Source organism: Aedes albopictus, chromosome 3 (assembly GCF_035046485.1).
Source record: "Aedes albopictus strain Foshan chromosome 3, AalbF5, whole genome shotgun sequence".
In the NCBI taxonomy this organism is placed as follows: Eukaryota; Metazoa; Arthropoda; class Insecta; order Diptera; family Culicidae; genus Aedes; species Aedes albopictus.
In genome coordinates this window covers 230,065,283-230,092,872 of record NC_085138.1, presented here as the reverse complement: position 1 = coordinate 230,092,872, position 27,590 = coordinate 230,065,283, and the positions used below count along the sequence as shown (strand labels likewise).

The 27,590-nt window shown below is 44.6% G+C and overlaps 1 protein-coding gene across 4 annotated transcripts in view; it reads left to right on the top strand.

The window, feature by feature from the left end:
* Positions 1-15,471, top strand: part of LOC109399646 (uncharacterized) — a 29,659-nt gene extending 14,188 nt beyond the window's left edge. For 3 of the 4 annotated variants that reach the window (XM_062859364.1, XM_062859362.1, XM_062859363.1), the window contains exons 2-6: positions 3,725-3,920; positions 4,036-4,093; positions 4,149-10,203; positions 11,701-11,975; positions 12,035-15,471. In XM_062859364.1, coding sequence (XP_062715348.1) covers positions 3,748-3,920; positions 4,036-4,093; positions 4,149-10,203; positions 11,701-11,975; positions 12,035-15,355 — 9,882 coding nt within the window. In that variant the 5' untranslated portion in view covers positions 3,725-3,747 and the 3' untranslated portion in view covers positions 15,356-15,471. The remainder of the gene's footprint in view (positions 1-3,724; positions 3,921-4,035; positions 4,094-4,148; positions 10,204-11,700; positions 11,976-12,034) is intronic. The other variant, XM_062859365.1, reaches the window with a different exon arrangement.
* The last annotated feature ends 12,119 nt before the right edge of the window (positions 15,472-27,590 follow it).

Sequence of the window (27,590 nt, the reverse complement as noted above, 5' to 3'; positions counted from 1 at the left end):
ATTACATTGTTTTGATGTAAAATCTTTTGTTCTTATGTGTACATCGTCCTGTGTAATATTTATGCAGCCGACGTATTGATCGGGTTGCAGCAGTTCAGATGTAATATTACACAACATTTTTTTCTGTGTAGTGCCAACAAGCTCTATTTTAACATGGACTAAGGTTATTATGACGGTGGTCTTCATATATCAAAACTTCAACATCAAACAGCTTACATAAGTATCTTGTAAACTGCTTTTGATTTACGAACATAAAAACTATGTAAACTTTGATTATTAATGGATTATTTGGTTAATTTGTTTTTGAAAATCGTGTCCAATCTGTGTTGCATTATTGAATCTAGTTTTAACAAAAGCAAATTCGAAACTAATTTCATGAAACATTCCGAAACAAATTCATGAAAGTAGAACTATTGAGAACATGTTCATCTATCTTTGTCTATTGGCGCGGCTAATAATGCTGACTTATCTCAAATCAAACATAGAGGTGGCTTGACAGAAACTCATCGGTGAATAAATGTGAAACCGAATTTAGCTATTTTCTGAGGAGCAATGACTAGCAATAAAAAAGGCTCAAAATGCATTCCACCAAACCGTAATAAGCAATGACTAGCAATAAAAAGGCTCAAAATGCACCGCCCCAGAACATGCTGACAAACTCAATGGAGTTTGAAAAGTATCATCGCGCTTACCTAACTTCGGAAGTCGGGCGCTCTAAAGCACATCCGGATGCGACTCGATTTTACCACTTCCGAAGTTGTTTATCTCGCATAGATTTTGAGATTCTAACTTTCTACAGCGCCGGCAATGTTAGCAAAGAATTTTAAGTATAATCAAGTAAACCTGTACATTGGCTCTTTTGATATGCAAATGGATTTGTTTTATTCTATGCACAATCATTTTTTGCCCAATACAACTAAAATTTCTGTGCAGCCCGAGTATCTTCTGACTTAAGCTGGATTGAATTGGTGCTGTTCACCAAAGAGGTGCGGCTCAAACAGCGTCTGTTTTGGAATCCAGCGGCTGAGTATGCAATACTGTATTGCGTTAGCTATAACCTAAAGAGAAAGCACCTTCAGCGCGGTGTAGAACGCATAGAAAGTCCCACAGATCATGGAATTATACACAACATCAACAGGGTATACTATAGTGACAGACATAATCTGCGTGAAGGCGGGGGAAGGTGGGCGAAAAGTGAGACAGTACGTGTATTAGGTATTGAGTTGTCCAAAAAAGTCTCACGAAACCTACTGCAAACCTATCCATATACGTGAGAACAAAAGATGTTTACAAAGTTCTTACAGATAGAATTGCACGGTGAATCTGAACACAAACCACTACCACACAGGAATTTGGATTGGTCAATAGGAAAACAGTGCGACAGAAGGGAGAGGAAAGATATAAAAGGGTCGCAATGGACGAAACATATGATTCTTCTCCTAGCAAGCATCAATGACTTGATGAAGTTGTCAGTGCTGTGTACGATGTTTGTGCTTTGGTAAGAGAAGTCGCCTTCATCGTGAGCGCTTCGTGAGGTCTCGTATTACGTCAAGTCATTCTACTGTAGTTTGCTAAGATGGCTGGCAACAGATTATTACAATAGTAAGATATGTAATATTTACACACCGTATTTTTTAACACCTCATCATCAACAAAACTGACTTACAGATTCGTTGAGCGTACCAGGCAGCACCGCTATTTCTCCGATAGTATTAGAACATTCCGGTCGACAGTCACTAGAGAAGCTAGATAGTGCTATATAATGAGATAGAAGACTCCAGAAGATCAGCTGTAATCAGAAAGATGCAGGAGTAGAGCACGCAATTGAAAAATAATAAAATAAAGATGATCATGAGAAGTTGTTAAGTGCTTTGACTGAAGAAAGAGCTCGTTTTTATAACAGTACGAACCGTTCCAATTCTTTCCAAAACAAGAATACAAAGAGCGTTTCTTGATAAAGAGGAAAAACGACAGTAAGTCTTCGATGGAGTCGACGCGATCTCGGGCTTTAAGGACAGACTTGTTAGAATCCCAAAATGGCCGCCACAATGGCCGACTTTGACACCTACTCACGATTTCGAGGGCACAAATCTCTTCGTAAACAAAACCAGCGCACCTGAGTTCCATATTTGAGGCTTATTACACGTGAGTAAGAACAGAATAATAAAATGCACTGTTGTTTGAAACTTGCTTCAAGAGATTTGTGCGATTTAAGTTCTGATGTACTGTTGAAGCGGGATTTCATTACGCTTGTCCTTAAAAGAGCTTCAAAAACTGGATGATGAGTGGAATCGATTGAAGGAGCTCGAGGAGGAGAATCAAAAACCAACACTCGAGTTGAAGCGTTGTAAAATTTCTAGCAAGAAGAAGAGACTATAGAGATCAGAATTGAGAAACATCGATGTTGATTGGAATGGTAAACATTTCGTGTTTAATGAAGATGATTTTTCAGAACCCCCGGGCATAGCAGAAGGTCTGCAGGAGAATTACTCACGAAGAACTCGGTCAGAACTTACCCTGATAAAAAAAAGATCATAGAGATACAACATAATATATTGTTACAACACGCTAAAATGAATGGTATTTACCATTAATTCAATTGTTTAAAACGATAGAGTAACAACAGACATTGGTGAGCCTAGAGACAAGTCTGGGATTGGGATTGAACAAGCGGTCAAGTTTGTAATTGAATACAACAGGGTGAAAGGTGTGCATCCTACATTGATGCACAGTCTTGTGCAGAAACTGCCTTCGTATTATGCAATAGAATGAGTGAAATAAATGCGACACACGCAGTCGGACGACCTAGAAACATTAGGTATGTTCAATGATTCAAATATTAGCCTGTGTATGCTGGCAAAATTCTTTTGTTCTTTGACTTTAAGGACAAACTTCTTAACATCCCGCTTTAACAGTGCATCAAAACTTCAAACGCACAAATCTCAAGAAGCAAGCTTCACACAATAAAGTATTCTATTATTCTGTTCTTGCTCACTTGTAATAAGTCTAAAATAAGAAGATCAGGTGCGCTGGTTTTGTTTACGAAGAGATTTGTGCCCTCGAAATCGTGAGTAGGTGGCAAAGTCGGCCATTGTGGCGGCCATGTTGGGATTCTAACAAGTATGTCCTTAAGGCGAGCTCTGTGTTGGTGCTGTCCTGTTCAATCTCACCGGAATTTTGAACACAGTGCTCGCAGTAAAAGGATAAGTCAAAATCTCACAGCATGCAGAGGCTAATACACCACACTCTTGTTAGGGTGCATGATCAAAAAATGCTTAAATCTTAGAAAAAGGATTTACAAAATTTTATTAAAAAGAATTTGCTTCTTCATTAAAAAATGATTAAGCTATCGCCTACCTAAACATCTGTGTCCCTTCACTTTAGCTTTGAACTCAGTAAAGTTTACGACACAACTACCTAGTTATGATTTCAGGTAATGCATCCATAACATTTTTTTTTCTGTGTGAAAAGAGACGAATTTATGACAAAAATCTACCGACAATCTCGTCGGGTAGACATATTCAGGAGTTGTAGAGAGAAAAAGCGTTGTTGTGAAACTGACATTTTTCGTAGTACATATATTATAATGCGCGGTTTAGTAAATAATTTTCTCAAAAGGCGCTAAATCATTTGAACTTCACTAGGTGCTATTATTTAACAGATTCAATGGCTACAGTTGTGTACTAATTACTGTGTACAATTTCTTTTTGTTGTTTTGTTACAGGCAGCATCGTGCCATAAATAATCATGGCTGAGGAAGAAGATCGGTCCGTCCGGTACGAAGAGGTATGGAACCGGGTTAAAAAGTACATCCCGTTCCTGCAAGAGCTGATCAGCTACTACAAGAACGATACCCACCAGAATCGTGAGCAACAGCTGCAGAAGATCATAACTATCTATGATTTGCTTACCAACCAAAGGTACTTATCCTTAATACTAATGTTTGCCCATTTACAAATCATCAAAATGGTTGCACTACTTGTGATTTTTTTAATCGTAATAAGGTAATAACTTATGGATTTTTTTTTGTTCTAGGTTGAATTGTCAGTCTCTGCTGAAATGCGAAAATGTGCTGATCAAGCTTTACAAAACGGTTTGTATTTTAATTTTTTTTATAAAGTGTCAACATTAAATAATCACTTTTGCAGAATCCATTGCAGAAGAAGGGTGCGTCTGAAGGTGCTTCGAGCAAAGCTTCGAATGAACCAGACACTCCTGCATCGCCTGGTGACCCCGAAGATCTACCCGAATCCGACGAAAAAGATCGAGATGCTTCGGATAACTCAGACGGGCCTCCAGGCTTGGAATCGGTTAGTCCCACTAAACCTGCTTCATCCGAAGCAACCATTCCGGCAAAGCCGGCGACTCCAGCTGAACCGGATATCCCTCCTATACCGGACACTCCGGCAGAACCGGACTCCCCGGCAGAACCGGACTCCCCGGCCGAACCTGATACGCCAGCTGAGCCGGACACTCCGGCTGAACCAAACCTGGAGCCGCTAAGTCCGGATACCGATACAGAGTATTGGGACGATCCGCCACCAAGGAGCAGCAAAAATAGCGCTATGAACAAACCTCCATTGTCGTTGGATGAAATTCAAAGACTGATCACGAACAAACCGGAACCTACTAACTCGAGGATGGCGAATAACAGCTTATCAAAGGTTATTAACGATACCTTGAAAGTTCTATCGAAGGATTTTCAAAGACCGACATTCACGGACAATGATCGCAATTTGTCACCGCCATCCAATGATCCACACAATGCGCGAAATCGTAATGTTCCTTATTCTCCAACATATCCACCACAGGTGTCTCCAAATCAGCCATTTTCCGGTTCCCCATGGGAAAAGGACAATGATAACTATGGTGCCTTCCCGCATCCAGTGAATAATTCGTTTCGAAATTTTCCCAACCGAAACGGTAACCTTATCGACCTAACACCTCGAGCGCATTCGCCTCCATTGTATCGCCGGCGCGATGACATGCATCCACAAATCGACCAGCGTTTCCAAGACGACCGAATGGATATCTCACCAACATATTCCTCACCGTCCGATGGTCGGTCTGCTGGCGGCCCTATGTCGATGGCAAACATCAAGGATCCACGTTTGCGGAAAGCCGTTGAAAGCAACATGCATTTACATTCTCCCGAACAAGGTGGTCCTCCCGGAGTGAGTCCATTTTTCCCGACCGTTAAACCTAACGATCCTCGGTTCAACCGAACCAACACAATTCCTCCACCTCCGACGACTACTCCAAACGAACTGCCGAAATGTGTTGCACCAAACCCCAACTTGCCGCTTGAATTTCCCAAAAAGGAACCGCCCAAACGACGACTCAGCATTTGTGCAAATCAAGTCATCATCGAAGAAATACCTCCTGAACCAGTTCTACCGCCACAGCGACAATTCCCCCCTCGTCGACAAAGCATATGCCAAGAGTTCAACAACCGCAATAACGAACCATTCCATGGAACATCATTCCTGCCTCCGCCTCCTCTCCCAGCATCGCAACCGCCGATGATGCCACCACCACCACCGCCACCAGCTGAGCACTACGGTCAGCCCATTCCACCGTTAATGTCGACATTTGTCCCTCCACCGTCTCAACCAATGCCACCGACAATCCATTCCGCTGAACCTATGATCACCGAAAGGGACCCCCGGCGAAAGCATATGGCATTGGGTGGACCACCACATCCAATCCAACCACAACCACAGCATCAACCTCATCATCACCATCAACATACCGCTAATCGGTTTGATCGGCCGATCCCCAGACCTCTCAATGCACCGCTTACGTATCTGGAATATCGCCGACAGAAGGAGTTAAACGACAAGCAAAGACGGGAGCAGAACAAACAGATCAATCGTGAAGCCGATAAGGTCAAAGAAGCACCGGAGAAACCCGTCGAACAGAAAGATGACAAACACAAAGCCGGACACAAGGAGAAGAAGCAGTCAGAAGAACCTGATATTACGATTGGCATGGTTCCCAACAAAAGCCGTGTTTCAGCAAAAGCATACGCGAAACCCGCAAAATCATTCATACCGAAGGAACGCCACTTTGCTCCTTCAATGAAGGAAAAGCATCGAACCGATCACAAATCCTCGTCAAAACCGCACAAATCCGACTTCACTTCACCGTCGTCATCATCATCACACAAATCGGACAAGAAGCGCGATGAAACGGAAAAGGACAAGATCAAGGCCGTGCCAAAGTCCAAAGACCTTTTCGGTGAGCAACTGTCGCAGTTCGATAAGATGTATCGCAGTGGTGACTTCTCAAAGAAGGCTGCACCTTCGTCTGGCATCGGAGGGTTCAAAATTCCAAAGATCAAGCGTGTCGAAAAACCCGAACCGCCCAAGGAACCGCCAGCAAAACCCGCGGAAGCTCCTCAGCAGGTAGATAAACACAAAAAGAAATTTAAATCACCGGAATCATCGAAAACCACCACTATGGACGACGATGATGAGATGTGGGACAACGTAGGCACCAATATGTCCGTTGCTAACAAACCACAAGCGAAGGCTAGCTCCAAAGACAAACATACGCCACCTGCCAAACTTCAGTCCCTGGAAGATGATGACCTTTGGGATACAGACACAAGCTTTAACGTTACCAATGAGTCTGATCAAAGTATATCCGCTCTTCACGATCCAACGAGCGAACCGAAGGAAGATGAGCCAAAGAAAGACAGTGCCGATAAACCGAAAGAAGCTCTCGAAACGCCAAAGGAAATAGTGGAAGAAAAGCCAAAAGATACCTTCCAGGTTCCAACTTTGCCTGCCCCTCGTCGAATTCTACGCAGGCGAAACTCGGTTGCGGTTCATCATAACGAATCCGACAAATGGAACCAACCTCCGGTGCCGTCTCTGGTTCTACCTCCTCGTATCACTAGGCGTCGTAATTCAATAGCGGTGTCGCAGCAACTGGAAGACGATGTCAGAAATACGGAAAAGGTTGAGAAGGAAGCACCTCCGGCGGCGGCGAAACCAGAGGTAGAAACGGAAGCAGAAGAAATCGTGCGACCGAAACGGGGTCGTAAGCGAAAGGCTATAATAGACGATGATGATGAAGACGAAGCAGGCAAGGCTAAAGCCGAAGTAGCAACGAAGGAGAGCAAATCGAAGGTTAGCGCAGATGACAATAAGGAGCAGTCAGCCACATCACAAAAGCCAGCAGTTGCAGCAAGGGAGGATAGCAGTGACAACGTCGTCTCAAGCACCACCAATGAAACAGCTGCAAAGAAGCGTACACGACGCAAAAAGAAGGATGGGCCGACAGCGGTTGCCGACATTTCTAGTGATACAAGCCATAATCAGTCGGATATGCTGGAGGATGCGCCAGACGAGACTGTGTCATCCGTTGAAAATGATAGCGTGGTGGATAATAAGAGTAATGTGCTGAAAGAGGATGATATGAGCGAGACCGTCAAAGAAATCAAGGAGGAGAAAGAGAACAAGGAAATGGTAGAAGGGCTGATGAAGTCTTCAGACAACAAAGCACAGCTGCTAGCTATGTTGCGCGACATGCTCGATGAAAAGAAACTGAAGAAAATCCAAGAGATCATTGACAGCCCGAATGACAAATTGTCGGACGGAAACTCTGCAGAGACATCCAAGACTGAAGAACCGGAGAGTGTAGGTGAAAGCAGCAGAGAACGATCAGAGTCAACCTCAATCAGTTCTACCAACGAAGTCGGCGAGAAAAAGAAACTAACACCCAAGGCCAAGAAGTCTGAGTTGGACAAACTGAATGAAGATATTGCTGAAATGTACATCAGGGATGGTGTGCTGAGTGCAACTGGTCGCAGAAGCTGCACTAGGCGCAGGGAAGTTGTGCCTGCACGGGCCCCCGCACGAAAGTCACCTGCTGCGAGTGTTAAACCAGCGCAGGTGTCAAAACTTACGAAAGTCGCAAGTCCTGAGCCCACCCCAGTTGAAACTGCTAAACGTGGTCCAAAGAAAACGGCTAAACCTGGCCCAGTGAAAACCGCTAAACCTGGCCCAGTGAAAACCGCTAAACCGGCTCCAGTCGTAAAGACACTCCATAGAGGTATGCAACTCGATCTTACAGAAACGTATCTTCTGAAACCTTTGAATGTGGTAATTCAAAAGATCGATTCGTCCCAAATAGAGGTGCTGTCTAATCAGAAACGAAAGAAACCCGAAGATGATTTGGCGTCGATAGCATCGAGCGGAACGTCAACTTCGCCGAAATCGAAGAAGAAGAAACGTAGCGTCTGGGCAACTGGCATTACACAAAGGCGCAAGAAGAAGGCTGATGCCAAACCAACACCCGCCTCTCCGTTGAAATCGTACGCGGCAAAACCATTGACGAAGAACGTGAGTCGCGATTTAAACTGCAAGAGCGACAAATCCAAGTGCTGCGCACTGTGTTCCTATACCGGCTCGATGACTGGAATCGTTCAGCACTATGTACGATACCATCCGTTGCATGAGGTATATGTAAGCCGCGTTCCCAATATGATAGCGACCAAACTCAAGAAAGAGCCCATGATTGTGACTGGTTCAATGAACGAGCAGAACATCACGTTCAAGTGCATCTTTTGTCAGGAGGTGCTCAGCAAGAAGAAATACAACTGGAAACTCCATCTGGCCAGTCATACCGGAGAGTACCGTTACAAATGTACGAACTGTGCAGTCAAATCGCTGGCTCCGAGTACCAATGCGCATGACAATGAATGCGTTGGTCCCGATATGGAAGTGGTGAATGATGCCATGTTCGAAGAGAATCACATCTACGGTTACATGTGTCGGTTGTGCAATTATGTGCAGCTCACGCGATCCAATCTAGATACGCACTTGAGAGAAGAACATGGCCGCAATATGACTGGGAAAGGAATGTTGCGGTTCAGTATTTTGAACTACGAAGAAGTGACGGATCAATCAAAGTCGCAGGATACTCTGGAATCGGACATCTCTATGCCGGAACTCACTCCACAGGCATCCGCACCCAGTCAAACCGATATGTCCGCCTTTATTTCAAGTGCAAGTGATGAAATTGAGTCACTAAAAGTGCTCACCGATGGTAACTTTGCGTCGCCTACAAAGCCGCCATCGATTGCCGACAGGCTGAAGAAGAACATCGACGAAATGAACCGAATAGACGCAGAAAAGGTCACGAAGAAGTCGGCTGATGACGACGAATGGGAAGACATCGAGACACCACCAAAGGCCACTCAATCGCAAAAGTCAGCATCAAAACGAGCCGAAAAGGCGAAACGATCGTTGGCTGGGTCGACATCTCCGTCTCAGGAAATCCCCATGCCAGCACCACTTGCATTGAAAAACGAGAAAGTCGACATATGGGAGCACAAGCAAGTCGTGGCGAATGTCGGCTTTAGCAAAGCCAACGATACAACTTGGTATCTGTGCGTGATTGGAGATTGCAAATTTGCTACCGAGTCACGCCCGGAAATGTATTCCCATGTAGAGGAACAGCACGGAAGCATTGTTTGGGATGGCTATTGCTACCTCTGCACGGCCCAGGTTTCGACCGAAGACACCAGCATTCTGGCCAAGGAAATTAAGCACATGGCGGTTATACACATCAAGGACAGGACCGCCTTCGATGAGCTCCTCGAGCCGGACGCAGCTGCCGCAGCGTTGAGCATGCTCGAAGAAGATCGTTCGACGCTGAAGCTTCGCCGATTTTCCGGCGACAAATTGTCGATCGGTGTCACAGAAGAGCCGATCGATCTCAAACCGTGGCTCAGCAAACCGACAACGAAAAGTCGTGCCCATTGCGAAAACATGCTTGAACCGCGCAGTTTGTTCTGCTTCTTCAAGTGTATGGGCGACGGTTGCTGCTTCACCAGCACGACCGAAGTGGCCATGGAAAAGCACATCGATAACCACGAGCTAGTCGCAGACGTCACGGGAGCTCCGTTGAAGACTTGGCTGGAATGCGCCTATTGTGATGTCATCACTGAGGATCGAACCGATTTGTTGCGACATCTGCGGATCGTCCACAGCAATAGCGCCTTCCAGTGCGCCTACTGTTTCTATCGGAGCCGCGAGGCGTACAACGTGATCCTGCACCAGAAACTCCACCACGCGAAGGAAAAACCACAAGTTCTTGTAAACGAAACGGACAAGCGCCCGTTGACAGCCGCGGACTACGAAAGATTGAACCGGCGCCCGATCGAGAATATCCTGCCGTTGATTTGTACGGGTGAGTACTCTAAACTATGTAGTTTTTGTTGTGAAAACTATTCCTTTGTCTAACAATAAACGGTTTTCGCGATTTTTTCATACGATTTGACGGTTCTTGACTACCATGCTTCCGTGAGCTTGAGGTGAGAATTTAAGAAAGTAGACAACCGAGAGTATACTATAGCACAGACGATGCATTGTATATAAGGGATGGTGTCGCCGTCGGACTGTCAGCGCTGGAATCTTGATGCTATAAAGGTTTTTGTCTGCACTTTTCGTTGCTGGCGTCAACTGAAAGCAATCAATGAAAACAGCAATCATTCTATTGTCCCAAAAGAACATTCATTAAAAATGAAATTCCACCCATACATACAGGATTGCTGCGCAATAATTTGAGATTTTGTCTTTGTTAGACATCGCATAAGCGATGGATAACCGCACACATCGTAGTTGCTTAATAATCACTCTTTGTGGGTCGATGTTAACACAATGAAACAAACGATTGTTTGGCATTAATCGCACCCTTTCGATCGTTCCGATTAGATAATTGCGTGATTGGGAGCCAAAGACAGTCGCGATATTCATCCTACACGGGAGTAGTGCACTCGCGAAAAAGAATGTCGTAGCAAGTCGAGAATACAATCACTGTTTACTTTCCACGCTGAATAATGCACTCCCGGAAAACATTTTTACGAAACTAGCTGCGCACAAGCCAATAGGAGGCAATCAGTGCAGTACTAGATTGAAAGTAGTGAGCTGAATTTTAGTATGGTGAGATGATCAATTCTCCATTTCTGCAATGAAATGGAGCAAATAGCGTGGGTTATATGATTTCATGTCCAATTTTATGCTGTTTGAGCAAAAGTTTGGGTAACTGTGTTGTTGAAGTTGCAAGAAATAAATAATACAACATCACAGTTACCCAAACTTTTGCTCAAATAGCATCAAATTAGTCAAGAAATCATATAACCCACGCTGTTTGTACCATTTCATTGCAGAAATGAAGAATTGATCATCTCACCATACAAAAATCCAGCTCACTACTTTCAATCTAGTACTTCACTGATTGCCTCCTATTACTATAGCATAGACCATAGAACGAACTCATCTTTGTGCCTCTATCTATGTATATGTCTTCGTGTTTTGCCGTGGTCTGTGTTTATTGGCATGCTTCTGCACAATTCTTTGGACTTTCCATCGGCGAATGAAATAATTCGAAAAATAACGCAAACCCAGAAAAAAAACAAAATAAAATCACCACAAATGCACGCACGACGTATTCTTGACAATGCTCTCAAGCTGCCAAGCAACCGCACACACACGCGCGAATCGGAAGAGGGCAATCGTACACACGAAAGACGACACGACGAACAAGACTAAAAAAGCGAATGATCGGCTTTAACACGATCGATTCGAACCACGCGAGCATTTTACTTTATTCTGCGTCGAACAATGCACTCCCGGTAAAGAATAAAATCCAACTAAAACAATTACCTTTCTTCTTTTTTGATTTCAGTATGCAAGGCAGAGTACTGCGTTTTGGATGCGTTCATGTCCCATCTGAAGGATGAGCATCCGGACGTGACGACGATCGTGTGCCAGTGCTGCAAGGAGAACATCCAAAAGCTTAAAATCCCGCGGCATCTGCTAGTGCACAACATCGGCATCTACGAGTGCATCTATTGCCACTTCGGAAGCAACACCATGGAAGCCGTGCAGACGCACGTTGTGAACCGGCACCCGCAGGAACCGCTGTACTGCTGCATCCGGTACAACAAAACGCCGGGAAAGGTGAGTCCAGGATGTATGGTTTTTACCATTCAGAAGTTTTAATCCGTGTTTTTACGCAGGTCAAGGAAGCATCACTGAAATCGCTGTTCGAGGTGGGCGTTGAGGAGAGCGCCATGGTGAATTGCACTTTCACCGCGGAAGAGCTCAACTACAAATCGACCGACACGAAGAGTAATCGCGATATAAACTTCACCACGAAGTCGGGTGTGATACCGTTGCAACTGCCACCCATTCGAATCGGTGGAACGAACATTCTGCTCAGTGCTCAGATTCCATCGGTATCCAGTTCTGAAGCTGCCACGAACGAATCGGTCGTAGTAACAGCTCAAACGGCTGAAGTCGTTAAGATGCCCATGATATCGTCCGTTTCCGGTGGAGTTTCACTACCGGGAACATCTTCCGTGCCCATCATCACCGCTGTCCAAGGAAACTATCAACAGCCGGTCACAAGCCCAGTAACAACAGCACAGCCAGCGCCCATGGTTATGCCTGTGATATCGCAGGTAGTAGGAGGGGCAACCGTCCCTCCCATCAGTATGCCGGTCATCACCAGGGTAGAAGGTGGGGTTGGCGAAATAGCGTCACTAAGACCTGCTTCCTCCTTGGTAGGTACCAAAATTATAATATCGCCAAACAAGGGTTCCGGTGTTCCAATCATTACTAACGTATGTAGTATCGGTCCTTCAACGGCTAATCAGGTGCAAGCGCCGCGGGAAGACGATGCCATTATGTTGGAGGCGGAGCGTGTTGCCATGGAGATGATCAAAGATACGGGGTTGCCGAAGAATGTGATCTACAAATGCGTCTTTAAGGGTTGCGCTTCGGTTCTCCCGGATGGAATCGGAATGCGAAAGCATTTGACCTTCTCCCATATGCCCTCGACGCAATACACGTGCCAGCATTGCAAGGGCAAGCCATCGTTCCAGAACATCATGAACTTTACGCAACATCTCAAAACGCACGAAGCGCAGCGTATTTTCTGTTTCATGTGCGACTACAAGGGCTCCTTCCCACCGGAAGTGATCAAACACGTTAAAGATGTTCACAAGACTAGCAAGCCGACTATCCTGTTCCTGAATCCAAAGAAAAACGATCCCAACAATGACATCATTCTGTTTGCCCCGGGAATACCGACAGATGCCGAACGAAAAGCATACTACAAGAAGCTGATCGATCTGTACAACCACAAGCTGCAGGCGGCTCTAATACATCTCAAGACCCATTTCGCTCCGGAAGAGTGTGAAAGTCTGCCGAAGCAGGCGATCTTCAGTCAAACGGTGTTCTGCAGTAAGTGTCAGTACAGTACCAAGGTCCGGTTGAACATGTATCGGCACCTGAAGGGACACTTGAACGACATGCCGGTGTCAAACATGGACCCCAAAAACCCGGTTCCGTGCTGGGGTCAAGGTGAGAAGCACTTCGATCGGATGAGGAATCCTGCCGCCAGTTCCCAGGAGGACGACGATCTAATTCAGTCGTTATGTTTCGTTCAGGAGAACAAGCGATACATTTGTGGAGCCCCGGACTGTCGCTATTTGACCATCAACGAGACCATGCTAAGGAACCACCTGAGCACCCTTCACGTCGATGTCAAGGAATACAAATGCCCCCACTGTCCGGCGGTTCACATCTTCTCCGCGCAACTCAACGTTGCCAAAGTGCTAGAACACCTCAAGCTACACGACAAGGAACTGTATCGTTGCAGCAAGTGTAGTCTTTTCATGAACAAAAAGAACGAAATTGAGCAACATGTCAACGAGAAACATCCGGCGCAAAATGCGGCCGTCTACGTGATTCGAGATGGTAGCACTGCCGGCAGTGCAGCATCCGTTGGAACATCTGAAGACGGAGTCGTATTCAAATGGAAATGCGACGTTTGTAAGTTCAAAAGTTGCACACTTAGTGAGATGAAGTCGCACATGCAGGAAACGCACAGCATCACTAGCAAATACCGGTGTTCCAGATGTTTGTACAGCTGTTCGAACAAGTCTGCATTTACCACGCATTTCGATAACCAACATCCGGGCTGTGAAATTGTCATCATATCTTTGTACAAAGCGATCGAAGGTGATGACAGTCGGGCGGACACGACTCCCCTATGGCGGAGAGAGACCAGCAAAACTCGAAGCATTCGAGGAATTCTACTGGAGGACGAAGACGAGGATGAAGATGAACCGATGCCAGAGATGGCAACCATAGCTGTCGATGCGCAACCGGGACCAAGTGGACTAAGCATTGGTAGAAAGCGCAGAAGCACGGAAAACAGCGAGTCTGACGTGTCACCGAAGAGGCTCAAGGAGGATAGCTACAGCTCCGCAGTGAGGGCATTCAAATGCGGGTTTAAAGGTTGCAGCTACGTGAATGACTTCGGGGCCGGGATCGTGTCACATTTCCGAACGGCACATCCGAACGAGAAACCTTCCGTTCTACGAAATGCTCTGGCTAACCCGGAACAGTCTCGGTTCGACTACTTCATGAAGTATGCTTGTTTCTATTGCGTGAAGAAGGCGGACACCATCACAGATCTGCTGGCGCACTGGAGATCCATGCACAAAATAGCCGGCCGGCGCAGTCAGGACAAACCGTTCCTGTTCCGCACGTCAAAGATCATTCTCTGCTTCTTCTGCAGGAAGGGAGCCGTGATGCCGGAAATGAAGTCGCACTTCGCAACCAACCATCCGGGAAATCAACCGATCTACCTGGACTTCCGCAACCCGAAGCGGTGTGCCGAGTGTGACTTCACTATGGGATCAGACAAACTGGAAATGGTTACGCACTTTGCCAACGAACACAAGAAAGAAAACGAATACGCCAATGGGTGGATCGATTTCCTTACCGACGACATCGTGGACAAAATTCTCCAACTGAACAGCGTGGTCTATCGTTGCGAAAAGTGTGATTTTATCACGGATAACAAAACGGATTTCACCATCCATTACGCAACGAAACACCCGGGTTTCCGTGTGGAGTTCAACGAGTACGAAATGGAGAAATCCATTGTCTACTATTGTGCGTTCAATAACTGCAAATCCAGTCACAACTCGGCACAGGAGTTGGCACAGCATATCCAGTTCCACATTCCCTTGTTCAAATGCCAGTGTAATTCTCCGCCGTGTGGGGCCCAGTTCAGGTCGTTCGTTATGCTCTTGCAGCACTTCAACACCACCCATCCTCAGCACGATCTGCACTACGCACTGAAAACCCCGGACGAGTACAAGTCCGTACTCCGGTCAATCAATATCCAGTTCTGGAACGGCTTTGTGATGACGCTGGATGATGCAAGGCGCGCCGGCAATCGCTACGGAAGCTACGATCACTTTTTCAAGTACATCGACGAGCTTTGCGCCAAATCCGTGGCCGCTGCACTACCAGCTAGTTAGGTATAAGTATTTAGTCCATCTCATCTATCATGCGAAGCAAGATGCGTACCGCAAATGTTCGCTACAGGTACAGTTTCGTAAATTCGGTGTAAATATATGTTCAAGTTTAATTTCAATGTTTGTTTTATTTTCTCTTCTGTTTCCGGTAGGTACTGCTTACTAATAGTAGATAAAAGAATGCAAGAAAGAAAACGAGAGGCGGCACAGAATATCACCATCCCTGCGAACACGATCTTTTTACCACCAGATAAGGTAAATTTTATGAACCACCTATTTTCGAAGTATAAAATCATCAGTTTTTTATTCCAGTTATGGTTCGTTGCTAAAATGATTAGTATCAGTGTTTTAAGACTACCTCCAAAATTCGTAATACTTAAAATATATTCTATACCCGTATTGTAAACCAATACAGTCAGGCATCGATTCTATCATAGTAGTTTAAGGTTTATTCTGTTAAAGATGATCATCGCTTCCTTAAAAACCATTTAAATTGGCCAGCTGTTTTAAGTATTTTTCAAAACAATAAAAGAAGAATCAGCAATTGAAGCACAACCAACTGGTTCTATAATTGGCATAAGGATATAAATAAAGTTTCGTGAACATTAATTTGGTATAATTCGTATGACAAACTTTCAGAATTACCGATTTAAAATAGTTTTTGGATTGTACACTGGAACTTGATAACATCATTATCTCACTGAATATTTCTAAAGCGTTAATCGCATATAGACACCTTACGTCCTAAGGCAAGTGACGAACTTGGGTTCCTACACCTACATATGCTGCACTTCGTTCGTAACTTTTCCTCCGGACGGTCCTTCCGGGTCGTCATATTTCACCGAGAAAGCTGGCGTTCTAAAAGGGTCTGTTTTGGCAGTAAAGCTCTTTCTTGTGGCAATTTTGATGCAATACAGGATAATATCTACATTATAGTTTACGTAGATGATGTTCTCATCGTCGTTGTCGCTTCTGCTCCTACTATGAACAGCTACCGGAGGAGTGGAAGGAAGGGGTAATCTGCCCCATTCACAAGAAAGGCGACCGTTTGGAATGTGCGATCTTCACGGCGATCACTATTTTGAATGCTGCCTACAAAGAACTATCCCTGATTATCTTCCGTCGTCAGTCCCCCAAAACGAATGAGTTCGTGGGAAGTTATCAAGCCGGCTTCATCGACGGCCGGTCGACAACGGACCAATTCTTCACCGTACGGTAAATTCTACAGAAATGCCTTGAATACCAGGTCCCAACGCATCACCTGTTCATCGACTTCAAAGCGGCATACGAAAGTATCGACCGCTCAGAGCTATGGAAAATCATGGACGAAAAGGGCTTTCCTGGGAAGCTGACTAGACTGATTAAAGCAACGATGGAGGGTGAGCAAAACTGCGTTAGGGTTTTGGGTGAACTATTCGATTCATTCGAATCTCGCCGGGGACTCTCATGCATACTCTTCAATATCGCTCTGGAAGGTGTGATGCGACAAGCCGAATTCAGCAGCCGGGGAACGATTTTCATAAAATCCGGTAAATTTGTGTGCTTTGCGGACGACATGGACATTATCGCCAGATCATTTGAAACGGTAGCAAAGCTGTACACCCGTTTGAAACGCGAAGCAGCATAGGTCGGACTGGTGTTGAATGCTTCAAAAACAAAGTACATGCGGATAGGCGGAACCGAACACGACCGGATCCGTCTGGGTAGTAATGTTACGATAAACGGGGATACCTTCCAGATGGTGGAGGAATTCGTCTACCACGGATCCTTACTGACGGCTGACAACAACGTGAGTCGTGAAAATCGAAGGGGCATCATCAGCGGAAGTCGAGTCTACTACGGGCTTCAGAAGAAACTGCGGTCTAAAAAGATTCACTAACGCACCAAAGGCACCATTTACAAAACACTAATAAGACCAGTGGTCCTCTACGAACACGAGACAAGAACCATGCTCGAGAAAGACCTGCAAGCACTCGGAGCTTTAGAGTCACGCGTGCTAAGGACGATCTTCGGCGGCGTGCAGGAGAACGGTGTGAGGCGGAGAAGGATGAATAACAAGCTTGCTACTCTACGGCGAACTCAGCATCCAGAATGACGGATGCATAAATACGGTGAGCAGGGCATGTTGCAAGAATGTCGGACAACAACCCTGCAAAGCTGGTGTTTGCTACTGATCCGGTTGGCACAATAAGGCGTGGAGCGCATGGGTGGACCAGGTGGAGCGTGGTGAGCATTGGGCGAGCCCGAGGATGGAGAGTGGTAGCCACAAGCGGAGTATTGTGGCGTATTATTGATAATAATTTCTTATCTTAAATGTGATGTTAAACAAATAAATGCATGTATGTACCTACCATGACAGCGATCCGTGCTCAGGCTGCAGTCAAAAGAGTGTCAAAATGGGCATCTGACTTCGGCTTCCAGCTCTCTAGTAAATGTGTTAGATGTCCGCTCGGCCATAGAGTAAACGGTCTACCCAGAACAATTGATAGACAGGCAATTCCGCTGCGCAAGTCGATCGCATCTTTAACGCCGTAAAATTTGCCTGCCGAATGAGATTACAAAAAAAAACTTGATTGACCGCCCGCAGTTGCAACTCCAGTATCGCCAGATCAGCTACACTCACACAAGGAACCAATGATCTGGCTGCTTGGGACTAACAAGCATCTTCAGTGTGTGAGCGTTAGTGGTCTTGAATTTTAGGCGACAATGGCGCCTGCTGCGTCAGGTTGCTGGTCAATGTGGGGAAGGGGCGGGAAATGATGATTGCAATCGCTTGTTGCCAACAGGCCGTTGAGTCCTCTGCACCTGCACAAGCTCATGCGGATGTCGGTGTGTTGGTGGGAAATGTTTTATTTTTGGCACAGGGCTCATGTATTGGTCCATGGATGCCAGGCGTAAAGTGATAGATTGTGTGAATATTACTGTGAAGCGCGGCACAGTTCGCTTGGTTGCATAACATGTAGGCGTTATAAATATGATAGATTGACACTGTGCTGTGATGAAAGTTGGAAGGAAGGGAAACGGCTTTTATTTTCAAATCCGTTTCTAGTTCTAGCGATCGCTACAAACATACGATTATACATGAGATGTATATGTAGGAGCGAGAGAGAAAGTAGATAGAAAGATACAAAGTAGGAGGAAAGGGATGAGCCAGGGATTGACCCCAGGACCTTCTGCATATGAATCAGAAGCGGTAGCCAAGAGACTACCAATCTAGTCTTTTTGCCTGCCGAACGAGATTACAGCCGATAAAATCCATGGCACAAATTTCCCAAATAGGTAGAAGAGAATGTGCCTCTAGAACCGACCTGCTGAACAGGCTAGTTAAAGTCCCCATCCCTGTCTACAGTTCGACTGATCTCCAGTTTGCTACCTTCAACTCCGGGAGACTGCCGGAAGCGCGAAGAGTGCGATCTTCTCCAGCCGAAACACAACTGACGACAGAATACTGCTTCTCGTCGAGGGGAACAGACCTCTAAACACTGAAGTCAACATGGGTCTCCCTGCGATTGCAAATATCCATTAGCTCGGAGACGGGATTTGGCATTCCGTACCGCCAACAATTGACAATCGAATCAATTGTCCGCCGCCGGCTGTAACTTTGCGCATTAGCTGCAAAACGGTGAGTTAAAAAGGAGAGCGTCTAACATAGCTCTGATCCTCAAGTTCCTACCTTATGCTTCCACGGGTCAAGCGATGACAAAGACCGCCAGCTAAGAGTTGTGTGCTTAGCTGGTAGTGCAGGCTGGGCACTGTTGTCCTTCTGACTTCAGCTAGATTGAGGAGGTACGTTTCGAGCGTCTGTTCACCAAGGAGGTGAGGCTCACACAGCGTCTGTTCTGGCATCCAGCGGCTGAGTATGAAATGTTCCTCCACCGGAAGCCATACCTAAGGTGGCAGCCCCGCCACGGTGGATAGGGGACCTTAGGCCAACAACCTACTGTTTCCGAAACCCAAAAAACCGTTACTGAAACCGAAAATGAAAGATTACGAACTGATTCAACGGCAACAACTCGTCACGGAAAATCAAATCGACCATATCTGCATCAGCCGAAAATGCAGACGGAGCTGACATTGTGTCCAACCATCATCTCTTAATCGGCGAGATCCGACTGAGCATTGCTAGGATCCATTGACCGGAGGGGAAAATCGGGCGCCGGTTCAACACACGCCGACTGGAAGACGCTGTGGTGGAAAGGTTCTTCGTCGAGGAGCTAGAGAACCGTGCTGCGAATATTTTAGAAGGTGTAAGCGTAGAAGATCAATGGACCGCCATCAAGAACGCCTTCATCGCCACCGGCGAGAATAATTTGGGTGAGAATACGCACCCGAAGAAAGCAGTGGATCACAGATGATACCTGGAGGAAGATAGAGGAGCGAAGGAATGCCAAAGCCGCGATAGAGCGAGCGAAAACATAAGGAGTTAAAGCCGTAGCCCGTCACCGCTATTTGGCTCTCGAGAAAGAAGTGAAACGCTCATGTAGACGGGACAAAAGAGCGTGGGTGAACTCCCTAGCCGACGAAGGCGAGAAAGCCGCAAACACCGGTGACATCCGTCTCCTCTACGATGTCTCACGTCGCCTTAGTGGGACCAAGATGAATGCTACGTTGCTCGTGAAAGATACGTCTGGACAGTTACTGACCGACCCGGCTGACCAGTTGAAACGCTGGTTCGACCACTTTAGAAACCTTTTCCAAGTGTCGGCCGCTCCATCAACACCTCAGCATGATCCGCCAAGGATTCGACGCATTACCCGAGTCAACACTGAAGCTCCATCAGTGCAGGAGATAGAAACAGCCATCCGTAGCATGAAATCGAACAGGGCCCCCGGGGTCGATCGCATATCAGCCGAGATGCTTAAAGCTGTAGCCCTGTAGTATCCGCACAACTACTGCATCAATTATTCTGCAACATATGGGAAACTGCGACATTTCCGGCCGACTCGGTGAAAAGCGTCTTAATGAAGGTACCCAAGAAGGGTGACCTGACTGTATGCGATAATTGGCGGGGCATCATGTTACTGTGTATCGTTCTCAAGTCCTTGGTAAAGTGATCCTTAACTGGATACAGGAGAAGATTGACGCAACTCTCCGACGGCAGCAAGCACGATTTCGTGCCGGACGATCCTGTGTGGACCATATTGTCACGCTCCATATCATTTTGGAGCAAATCAATGAATTCCAAGAGTCTCTCTACCTGGTGATCATTGATTACGAAAAAGCTTTCAACCGTCTCAATCACGGAAAAATGTGGGAAGCCTTCAGGCGCAAGGGTCTCCCTGAGAAAATCATCGGCCTAATTGAAGCACAGTATAGGGCATTTTCGTGCAGAGTACTGCACAACGGTGTTTTGTCCGATCCCATCCGGGTCGTTGCTGAAGTGAGGCAAAGATGTATACTATCACCGCTACTGTTCCTCATCGTAATCGACGAGATCCTGGTAGGTGCGATTGATCGTGAACCAAATCGTGGATTGCTTCGAATTGGCTGATGACGTTGCTCTCCTAGCTCAACGGCGCTCCGATATGAAGATCAAGCTCGATGATCTTGCCAATCGCTCCTCAGCGGCAGGTCTAACCATCAACGTCAACAAGACCAAATCGTTGGATATAAATACGGTCAACGCTTCCAGCTTTACGGTAGCTAGGCAAGCAAGCAGTGGAGAATGTTGATAGCTTCCAATATCTTGGTAGCCAAATGGCGGTCGATAGCGGCAGCAAGGTCGTCATAGGTGCACGGATCAAGAAGGCGAGGGCTGCTTTTGCGAGTTTAAGAAAATTTGTATGGAAAAACAATTAGATCAGTCGACGTACGAAAAGAATTTTTAACTCGAACGTGAAATCTGTGCTGCTATACGCCAGTGAAACCTGGTGTGTATCAGTGGAGAACACGCAACGGCTGCAGCAAGGAACGCGCTACAACGGACCAGATGTTCGCCATCCGCCAGGTGTTGCAGAAATGCGGTGAATACAACGTGCTAACACATCACTTGTTCATCGATTTTAAATTGGCGTATGATACAATCGATCGAGACCAGCGAGTGATGTGCGTAGTTCGAGTATCAGGGACACTTTCGAATCCCTTCGAATCTAGTAAGAGCATTCGTTTCGGTAAGATGATGGTCTTTCGTGCTTGCTGTTTAACATCGCTTTAGAAGGTGTAATAAGGAGAGCGGGGATAAACACGAGTGGAACGATTTTCACGAAGTCCGTTCAGCTGTTCAGCTGCTTGGTTTTGCTAATGATATTGATATTATAGCTCGCAAATTTGAGACGATGACGGAAACGTATATCCGACTAAAAATGAAGCCAGGTGAATCGGATTAGTCATTAATGTATCGAAGACAAAAGTATATGATGACAAAGGGCTCTAGGGATGAATTACCGCGCCTGCCACCCTGAATTTCTATGGACGGTGATGAAATCGAGGTGGTTGAAGAATTCGTATACCTCGGCTCACTGATGACCGCCGACAACGACACGAGCAGAGAAATTCAGAGACGCATTGTGGCAGGAAATCGGACTTACTCTGGAATCCACAGAACTCTACGATCGAACAAAGTTCGCCGTCACACAAAGTTATCTATCTACAAAACGTTGATTAGACCGATTCTGGACGTGCAGAGGTCCAACGCGCCCTTGGAATTTTCGAACAGAGGGTGTTGCGCAACGTATCTAAATATCAAGGTAAGATACTCCAACTATTATTCATGTATTAGGGCCGATTTCTTCACCTCAGCTTAACCGGTAAGCCAGGCTTACCCATATAGTTAAACCTGGTTTAACGCTTAAGCCAAGGTGAAGAAATCGGCCCTTAGTGAGAAAACGAAAAAAGCAAAAAATAGTTGAAAAAATTTGCGCAGATTTGTATGGGCACATAACTATTTAGCAAACTTTTTTCAGAAGTTAAATTCTCACATCATAGAAGCAATTATTAAAATGCGTCTCACTAGTTAAAAAGTGACTTCCATGCAATAAATCAGAAAATATTGAAAATCAGTAACATTTTTTTTTAATTTGTTCTAAACATAGTTTTACAGCATTTAGAAACGTCCAAACTAATAAAACTTCACAAATTTTGCAGAAATAATGACATTCTAGAGTAAAATCACCAACTTTTCATAACTAACGCAGATGTGTTGGTGGGTCTCGTTATTGACATTTGCGGGAATATCTTACCTTGGTATTTAGATATGTTGGGTGTTGCGTACCATTTACGGCGGAGTGTAGATAGAAGAAGAGGCTTGAAGAAGGCGAATGAACCACGAGCTGCATGAACTGCTGAGAGAATCAAGTTGAATGACATTTTTTTCCAACCGGAAAATCCGCATATATCCGTTCCTAACCGTCGCTAACCGCTGCTAACTGAGCGGCAGTTAGACGCGGTTAACGACGGTTAGCAACGGATAAATGCGGATTTTTCCGGTTAGCAATAGAAGTGTCATTCCCCCTGGCGAGAACCAACCATCGTCCAAACCACGAATATCGGGAGGCTACGGGGGCGGTTCACGTCATCAGGATGTCGGATAGCAACCTGATTAAAATGGTCCTCGATAGCCATCCGACCGGTACAAGAAGATGTGGTGCGCAGTGAGCTAGGTGGGTCGATCAAATACAGGATTGCAGAGTGCGAAACTGGAGTCGCACAGCCATGGACCGAATAGAATGGAGACGACTCCTACGTACAGCAGAGGACGCTCAGGCATAAGTCTGATCAGTAAGGTAAGTACATGCAGAGCGTTAACGGAGCTGTGTCCAACCCCATCAGGTTAGTCAGCAGTGGCGATGGTCGAAAATTTTCAATATCTTTGCTGCATCAGACGGCAGAACCAAGATCGGAATAGAAACACTGATCGAGAAAGCCAGGACTGATTTTGCGGGTTTACGAAATATATCAGACTCAACTAGATCTAAAATATTGTACTCCATCGACAATGCCATCAGAAACCAATATCGGCAGAAATACAGCCGGGACCCGTGTAGCTTTTGGTTATACGTTTGCTTCGTGATTACCAGCCCCGGAACTTAAAATTTTTCTTCAGCTGCTCTTCCCCTCGAAAGCGACTGACACTGATTCTCGGACTCAGATATCTGGACATCGACGAACTGCAACTCATAATGGACCCTAAATCGGACTGGAGAAGCAACCACAGTTAACTATCCACATCTTCGTGCTCATCAATCTACCATGTAGGCATAAAGGCAACCAGTTTAATATAGTACAACACATGTAGGTGCTGTAAAAAGCGTAAGTGCAACTGCCAACTGTAATAGCTCACGTAGTGTGGAATGGTGGAAGCAGCACTGCGACGAACACCTGAATGGTGCGGGGAGCGCAGACATGGAGGATCATGGCAACGGAAGAAATGACTACGTCAGTACAGCTGGGAGGAACGACCAGCCTACTCTCACGTTGAGGTAAGTTAAGGATGCTATTCAGCAGCTCAAGAACAATAAGTCAGCAGGTAAAGATGGTATCGGAGCGAAACTCATCAAGATGGGACTGGAAAAGTTGGCCACCTCCCAGCAGTGGCTAATAGTTTGGATCTGTGAGACCGAACAGCTACTGGAGGATTGGAAGGAAGGGGTCATGAGCCCCATCTATTAGAAATGTGACAAGTTGGGAGTGCGATAACTTTCGAATGATCACAATTCTGAATGCCGCCTACAAAGTGCTGTCCCAGATCATCTTCCGTCGTTTTTCACCTAACCAAAGTTAAAGTTTATGTAGTTGGCGCCCTTGAAATTCGTAAGACATATCAACGATTATTTTTATGTCTGCTAATATAAACTGTATGTCGGGGTTTTTCAACTTCATGTTTGCGCAAACATAAATATTATTGGTGTTTTCCTTATAGTTAAAATTTATATAACTTCACTTATAATTATTATGATTGGCTTAGCCAAGAACTCAAACAAATTTCCAACGGTCATAATGGTTATAACCAGCAGGATCTCCAGCGATAGAATTTACTCTTCCGAAGGCTGATTCGGCTACATAACATCATAAATGTAAGTAGTTGTGATAAAAGTTATTGAATTGCAATCATAACTGCTATTTTTACAGGAAATTCATGAGAATTCCCAGGGAAATACGACCACCTTTAGGAGGCAGCAGCAGGAGCACGTCAATCCTCTGAAATGTTCCGTTGATGCCTTCGGCATTCTGCATTCGTCGTTCATTTGCGTTTCCTGCAGATTCCGGAACCTTCAAAAGATCGCAATTACAATTAATTAGGATGAGCGTATGTAGGGTTACCATATTGTTTACACATGAAAAGAGTACATTCAAGAATTCTGATAAGGGAACGTTCAAAAATTACGTCCAACATTTGGGGGAGGGGGGGGGGGTCTACAAAAGTGTGACACTACGTGTATTAGGTATAGGGTAAATGCGTGACAGAGGGGGGAGGGGGGTCTATAAAACCCAAAAATTGATGGACGTCATATTTGAATCTTCCCTAAAAGAGTACAGTAATCGAATAAATATTGATTTTTTTTCGATTAAATACTGTTTGACACTCTTGAAGTTGTTGATATTTAAATTCCGTAAACCATAATTGACACCTAAAGGTAGGTAAATATTCAAACGAAGTGAAAGACTAAAGCCGTGTCTACTTAATACATCACTGAATAGTTATTACAGCAGTTTATAATCTCACATTTTTTCAGTATGCATGCCAACTATTGACCAATCGAAATACTTGTGTGTTAGTGATTTGTTTCCAAATTCCTGTCGTTAAGAATTAGCGGGAACTGTCAATTTTTTTGTTCTCCCGTAGATGGATTTCGTGCAATAGGTTTCGTAAGACACGTGACGCTTACACCGGGGACCTTGGATCGAATCCAAATCCCTACAAACTCGCAAAATTTGAGTTCTTTCTTCGGAGGGGCTAAAATTTCGTTAATACAGATTACAAACTTCTTTTAAGAACTCCATGGAAAATGTAACTCACGGCTTCGTTCAAGACAGTTTAAAAATTCAGCCTGCTTCCAAAAGCTAACATATTACAGAAACGAAATGCTTTCGTTATTATTTAGCCTTCCGATTATTGCACGTCAAAGTGAAGCCATTTTTGCAAAACAAATGAATAAACGACAGTTTTAACAACGTTTTTCAGCAAGGAGCAAACCATAATCTGAATGAATTAGTGTGATTTCGATGGATGAAAGGGAAAATAAAGATGGCCTTTCTTCTGCAGATAAGACCTATCGTTAAGTGGTTCTAATTTGTAGCATACTGATTGTTACTACTTGTAAGGTTATTCTAATTGATATGTATATATTTTATCAGAAAAATGTAATTTTGCAGAAAAGAGTACAATTGGGCCCACTTTACCAAAAAGAATAGTACGCCCAATTTCTTGCTGAAAAAGAGTACAGAGTACATGTACATGTAAAAGAGTACGTCTGGTAACCCTACGTATGGGAGTGAAATTTGGCGACCGTAGGAACTGAAAGGATGAAAAAAAATTATTCCTTTATTCACTGAAACTTTCAGTTCCTACGGTCGCCAAATTTCACTCCCATACGCTCATCCTCCGAGGTAATTGCGATCTTTTAAATGAATTATTAAGGGATTCTCTGCAGTGATGTAAAGGCCACAGCACCGTCGGCTGACAAATCCACCTCGGGCAGAGCCTAGGGCAGGGTTTTTAAATTTACCATGTCAAAACATGATCATCGACCCACCAACGCTTCTTGTGTGCGTTTTGTTTCTTCTCACATCAACCGGTTCGATAGCCGAGTGGTAGCATGCGAGCCGGGTGATGTCAGGGTTCTTGGTTCAAATCCGGGCCAACAGAAACTTTTTTTAATTGAAAATCGAGTCCATGGTAAAATTGAAAACATAATTCTGTTGAATTGAAACGAAACTCAGTCTGCACAAATTTAGTGGCGTTTTGTATTTAAATTGACCCTCAGAATAGTAATTTTCACCGCAAGCCGCCGTTCAGTGGGGTAAAACTTCGTCGGTGGTAAAACAGCCTATTGATTGATGCACCAAGCGAAAAGAAGTTTTGACATCCAAGCCGTGTGATGTTCACATCCATCGACCAATCAGCGACGAGGATCTCATCGACGGCACACCGCTTGAATGTCAAAACTACTTCTTCTTTTCGCTTGGTGCATCAATCAATTCGCGACTACGAAGTTGTCGAATGTATTTACGTGAGAAAAAACGAGAGGGAAATATTTTTTGCTTTTTTTTTCACGCACATTCTGACAGTTCCTTACGAGGTTTTTCATCAGAGCGACAGAGTTGGAATCTCTTTTACCTTCGTAGTCGCGAATAGGGTATTGCATGCAATTATCTCCTTCTCTTTCACTCTTACAGAAATTTTGTAAACAACAAGGCCACAGTGCCCTATTACGATGAAAAGTTGCAAAAAACAACTTCCTATGTTGTAAACTCGACATTAGAAAAAAATCTTGTAAAAAATTGCCCATGAAATAAATGGTCATTTGAATTTAGAATTCAACCGAATTTACAATAATAATACTAAATAAAATATAAAATTTTTACGAGTTATTTTTATTCACAAACAATAATTATGTATTACCGAAGACGGCTAATAGCTTATTAGCTAATAAGCTATATTAGCCGTCTTCGGTAATACATAATTATTGTTTGTGAAAAACCGTTGAGACCGAGCACACAACATGTTAAAGATAAATACTGGAAAAAAAATAGATTATATCTCCCAGGACATCTCCAATATTAAACTGCCGCTGCGAAGGAATGAAGACAGTTTTTCTGTAATTTTTAACAAAAAAAGATAAAAAAAATAAGACTTATTAGTAAGAGTCCCATCATACGTACGTGGGTAAGTCCCGTAAGTCCATGGTTCCTGATTCCACATTGTTCTTTTTTTTATTCCCGGAAATGAATACGTTCAACCTAAGCGAATTATATTCAGCGGGAAAATTATGAATAGACATCAATGAAACAGAATAATATTAAATACAATACAATATTATGTATTGTAATTAAATAATCCAATAAAAACAATATTTTTAAATAAGGATGATTTACAATACTTTTCCCATAACGAAAGAAAAAATCACCTTAACATCCGCAGCGCTCCACCTCCACGCGAGCACATTCGTTCACAGCTCTCTCTGAAAATCGATGAAAAAGCACGCAGCCAGTTCGCTAGATTTTGTTTTTGTTCCGCTCTTGTGAGAGGCTTCTTCTTGTTGTTGTCAAATTACCCGCCACCACACCCTTAAATGAAACA